A 5,585-nucleotide genomic window follows, 5' to 3' on the forward strand; every position below is an offset into this window, starting at 1 on the left:
CTTATATAAGAACAAGAGAGACGTACAAAATTGTACAAACTATAAAGGCATTAAACTAATGAGTCATACCATGAAACTTTAGAAAAAAGTAATAAAAAAAAGATTAAGGAATGAGACCACAAATTAATTTGGATTCATGCATAGAAGATCGACAATATAAGCTATACATCTTCTTAGACAATTAATTGAAAAATATTATGAGCAAAAATAAAATCTACACATGATATTCATTGACTTAGAAAAATCTTATGATAGAGTCTCAAGAGAAATTATATGGAGAATTCTAGAAATAAGAGGTATTAGCGTAATATATATTGAACTAATTAAAGATATATATAAGGAAGTAACGACTAGAGTAAAGACTTCAAGTGGAGTAACTGAAATATTTCTAATAAAGATAGGATTACATCAAGGATCAACTCTAAGTATATATCCTTTTACACTAATTATGGACGAACTCACTACACACATTCAAGACACAGTATCGTGGTACATGTTGTTTGCAAATGATATTATTTTTGTAAATGAAACATGTGAAGGAGTAAATGCTAAACTAGAATTTTGGCGAAAAACACTAGAAGGGAAAGGTTTTAGGCTGAGTGGAATAGAAACATAATATATGGAATTTAAGTTTAGCAATATTAGACATAATGAGACAATTATTAAGATAGGAGATGACGAATTATCCGAAACCAAGTCTTAAATATTTAGGATTATTTTCATAAAATGATGGAGAGATTGAGAGAGATATCTTACATAAAATACAAGCAGGATGGTTGAAATGGAGAAGAGCGTCAGGTGTTTGATGTGACTATAAAGTACCTCTAAAATTTAAAGAAAATTTTTACAAAATTATAGTTAGACCTGTTATATTATATGGAGTTGAATGCTAAGCTATGATTCGAGCACATGAGCAAAAGATGAGAGTTATAGATATGAGGATGTTAAGTTAGATGTGTGGACATACGAGAATGGACAAAATAAGAAATGAGAGTATTAGAGAGAAAATTGAAGTTACATCTATTGAGAAAATACTCTGAGAGACACGTTTAAGATGGTACGGGCATATATTTAGAGGACCAATAAATACTTCAGTTAGGAGATATGAAACTATGACAAACATACATATCAAATGAGGCAGAGGAAAGCTAAAAAAGACTTGGTTAGTTACAATAAAATAAGATAAAGTTTATTTAAGTATAGATGATGATATAATAGGAGATAGAACTCAATGGCGTAAAAGGACTCATATAGTCGACCCCACCTAGTATGATAAGGCTTGGTTGTTGTTGTATTGCTTATTTAAGTTTTTGCTACTTAATTCACTTGTATATCTTGCGTTAAGTTTTTTAAAATTGTGTTTCATAAACCTTAGATGGTTCTACTCTCTAGTTTTAGGCTAAATTATAGCCACTCTATTTCTATTTCAATTATCGAATAGGACTATAAATGAATTAAACGATGGTAAGTGTTTAACTCAGTAAGAGTTTATTTATATTTGTTTAATTTACACTAGGTCAATTAAATAAATAAGTTTAAGTAACTCAATAAATTAAATGAATAAATTTAAACACGCATATTTTCAACTTATTAATATTTATGAACAAAGATTATGAATTGCTTGTAGGTAATATTCATAAACAATATTTATGAATTGTATTCATCAATAAAACTCTAATTAAACTTACAAATAGACAATGAGGCTCTCAAAGCTAACAAACTTGTAATATCAAGCTCATTAACCAACCAAATGAGTTTAATAATGTAAAAGTGAGAGCCCGATAACATCTAAATGAACCAAAGCTCAAGTCAAGCTTGAACAAAGCTTAAACTCATATAGAAGAAACGACAAATTACTGAACCATATAGCTAAAGTTGTCGAATACCCAAATCACGAAGGTAAGTTTCTAAATTACCAAATCATATACCCAATTCCTTCTTTTGCCCCTCCGCATTCACTTGCATCTACCTCAATTGATTGTTACAGTGTAGCAATCGATTCGGGATACTATTGTGTTGATGAACAATGTCGAATTGATTGTTATATTGTAGCAATTGATTAACAAATCTGATTCATGTTCAAATAATAAAATTATTGTTTTTAATATGGTATGTGAAAATGATATTTGAGAGAATGAATATAATCAGGAGAATTAGACGAGCATAAAGGATTTGATTTCATATCATTCCGAGCTCTCTAAAGACAAAATTGACTGATGGACTACAAAGCTCGGAATGACATGGAATTAAGTCTTATGTGCTCGTCTAGTTCTTTGGATTACATTCATGCCCTTAAAAATCATATTCATACGCCATATTGATACCAATAATTTTTTAACATGAATTAAATTTTTTTAATCAATTGGTATAGTGTAGCAATCGATTTAGATACATTCGTGTTTAAAAATTATTGTTCTCAATATGACATATAGAAATAATGTTTAAGGGCATGAATATAATCAAGAGAACTAGACAAACATATAGGACTTAGTTTTGTCATTTCGAATTATCTAGGTCCATCATTATATTTTGATCGAAATTCACTGATGGACCTAAAAAGATCTAAATAACATGAAATTATGTCATTTGTGTTCATCTAATTCTTCTGATTATATTCATGTTCTCAAATATCTTTTTCATAAGTCATTGAGATTTGAGAGTAACAATTTGTTTAACACGGATCAAAATTTTTAATCGATTGTTATAATATAGTAACCAATTCGGGATATTATTGTGATGATGAACAATGTCTGAATCTATTTCTACATTGTAGTAACCGATTGGAGTAGGCGCAAACAAATGTGGAGGGGCAAAAATAGAATCGGGTATGCAATTTGGTAATTTGGAAATTTACCTATGTGATTTAGATATTCAACAACTTTGGTTACGTGATTTAGTAATTTGCTAAAAAGAAATCAAGCCAAACTTTAACAATTATTTCAATAGTTTAGTTCATTTCAAACTCGATTTAACTTGGTTAATTATCATATCGAACAAATTTGAATAACACAAAACATGACTTAAAATATTTACAACCCTATTTATGAAACTTATTCCTCAGCAACAATCTCCTTAACCTAGTGTATCAACCTTCCTTTAAAAAAAATGATAATCTCAATTAATTTTATCGACTATCCCTGGGGTGACCGGTCCGACCTCATGGAAGTTTTCCACCGGTCACCAGGGTAAATCGGAAAGCGCATGCGGCGGCCAGCTCAGAAGCCCAGCATCCTTTGATTACGCCCTCCATTTGGAGGAAAAATTCTTGCAAATAAGCCGTAGTTGGGGTTCGAACTGCGAATATCTGGATGATAATCTAGATATCCTACCGTAATACCATAACCCCGGAGACTAATGTACCAACCTTCCTTGACTGACGTTCAAGTAGTTATTACTACTCGGCTCTTCTAAATCAACCTGGAACACTCCCGCTCCTTTTGAGTGGGCAACAATTATCACAAAGTGATAGGTCAGTAGTACAACACTCAACTTATTCCAAGTTAGCATGGACAAACTCACCTTCTAAGTGATAATAGGTTATGTACCAAAAACTTGACTTTCACAAGTTGAACACAAAGCTCCTCGCCGAAAGCAAAAGTTAAATCATTTGTTCCCCAAGCTGTAATTTTATCTTCTATGAACCTTTGTCAAAATAGTACTTTTTACTTGTAGTTCAAGAGACTATTCCATCTTCAAGAATGTGCAATATTAGAGTACATCATTCAATCTACAATATAAATTAGCCCTCTATTTACCAAGCAATTGGCAATGTGAACTCGGGGATATTGGAGATAAGAGCCAATCACATTTAAATCTTCTTCACTAAAAGTGAGGTCTCAAGATCTAATGTGCAAGGTAAATCATAAATACGTACCTTCTAAGATAGGGTTTGGATGAGTTGTTATTCTCCTTTCTAGATGCTAATCTATCGTATTATATCACTACGCTAGCTTGTTCCTTTCCCTTTTAGGTCCCATAAAATTTCTCTTATAACCCTTTGGGATTAACTCTTTGATTTTAAACCTCACCAATGTACCACATTCCTATTAATATGAATTTTCAAGAATGATTTATTATACGCAACCTTCATTACATTATAAAAGATTATTTTTACAATTCGAATCCATCACAGTCACATAAGCAGCAACTTGCGCTAAGACTTCCTTCATACTTAAATGAATTATTCAAATGAATGTGAATTTTCAATCGTATAACTTTGTATGACCTCCGGGAATGAAACCGATTTTTTTTAAAAAATGCTCGTATTTGATAAAAATATACATATATAAAGAATCGCTTTCGGTCTTTGTTCTAGGCATCAGTAAGATTGAAGGAGTCCGCAATGGCGTAGAACTCCTGCTTCACCTTCGGCCATTCCGCCTCCGGCGCCTGCGCATTGAGAGTGAACAGCTTCCCACCCCGAGCACAGCAGACGGCGACATTGCGCCGGCGAAACGATGGCGCCACCACACTGAACTCCAACTTGTAGTAGCTCACGTTCTTGGAAGCGTCCGCCCTCACCGATGCATCCACGAGAATAGCGTTCACATCGGTTCCTTTCCTCGATCCCGCGATCCTCCTCAGCACCGTGTCGCCCACCTCCTTTGGGCCGCCCAAGTCCTCGATTCTATCAAAAAGATTCAGTTTTTGGTTACTCGGAATGGATTTATTAAGCAACAGAGGAGGAGGAGGAGGAGGAGGAGGAGACGGGGAGAGCATACGCGAAGTCGCGGGGAACGGTGGATACGACGACGCTGACGTTGAGCTCGCCGTTGGATCCCGGCGGTCCGAAGGCGGCCACCGGCTCGCTCGCCGGTCGGGCAGGCGGTCGACCGTTGATCGAAGGAGGAGGATCCAGCGATCGCTCCGCCTCTGCTTTTCCTATCGCCCTGTAGAGAAGCGTTTGGTCTCCTGCCCATTTCTCCGGGTATATAAACTCTGAGCAAGATTCAATTTTGTTAGAAATTTGCTTCGATTCGACGTTGGGATCGATCGAATCACGGATGGAATTAGTCGATACCGAAGCCGTGAGTGGAGTCGAGGCAGCGAGTGAAGCCTTGGACGGGGTAGAGGACGTCGAGGCGCAGGGAGCGGCCGAGCTCCGGCGAGAGGTCGAGGAGGAAGCTGGTGAGACCGCCGAAGTTGGTGCCGAGGGCCACGAGGGAGGCGGAGCTGAGGCCGGCGAAGAGGCGGCGGCGGAATACGGCGGCGAGGGCAGTGAACTCCCGGGCCGGTGAGTCGTGGCGAGCGCCTGCGGAGCAGAGGGCGTGGGGGAGGAGCGGGGAGGGTCGGGGGAAAGTGCCGGCACGCAACGCCATGGAGTTGAGAGATGGGCCTGGGAATTGGGTGGTCGTGGGAGTTTCGGTTCATATTTATTTATTTGCGTGAAAAGTAAAAATAATAATAACAATAATAATCATAAAAAGGATGCGACACGGTTTCCTTGAATTCACGTGTAAAACATGCTCGTTCTTGGTCAAGACGTTGAATACCATGCATTTAAAATGCAATTAATTCCATAAATTATGCATAATCATCGTGTATTATATGGACAGAAGACCGAGCGGTGGCTGGTCTAAGCCGAG

The 5,585-nt window shown here is 36.9% G+C and overlaps 1 protein-coding gene across 1 annotated transcript; it reads right to left on the minus strand.

Annotated features, from left to right (window-relative positions):
- Window positions 1-4,168: 4,168 nt before the first annotated feature.
- On the minus strand, window positions 4,169-5,363 carry LOC122003910 (psbP domain-containing protein 7, chloroplastic-like). The gene is made up of 3 exons (XM_042558882.1): window positions 5,021-5,363; window positions 4,722-4,938; window positions 4,169-4,627 (listed from the first exon to the last, which is right to left on the minus strand). The coding sequence occupies exons 1-3, from the start codon at window positions 5,316-5,318 to the stop codon at window positions 4,312-4,314; spliced, it is 831 nt and encodes a 276-aa protein (XP_042414816.1). The 5' UTR covers window positions 5,319-5,363; the 3' UTR covers window positions 4,169-4,311.
- Between the last annotated feature and the right edge of the window lie 222 nt (window positions 5,364-5,585).

Source organism: Zingiber officinale, chromosome 7B (genome assembly GCF_018446385.1).
Source record: "Zingiber officinale cultivar Zhangliang chromosome 7B, Zo_v1.1, whole genome shotgun sequence".
Lineage (NCBI taxonomy): Eukaryota > Viridiplantae > Streptophyta > Magnoliopsida > Zingiberales > Zingiberaceae > Zingiber > Zingiber officinale.

Bases quoted from the DNA above. Each gene is read 5' to 3' on its own strand.
- LOC122003910 (XM_042558882.1), bottom strand. From the start codon at position 5,318: ATGGCGTTGCGTGCCGGCACTTTCCCCCGACCCTCCCCGCTCCTCCCC. The intron at 4,939-5,020 runs GTATCGACTAAT...AATCTTGCTCAG, and splicing joins CGACTCCACTCACGGCTTCG to AGTTTATATACCCGGAGAAA. The intron at 4,628-4,721 runs GTATGCTCTCCC...TCTTTTTGATAG, and splicing joins ACCGTTCCCCGCGACTTCGC to AATCGAGGACTTGGGCGGCC.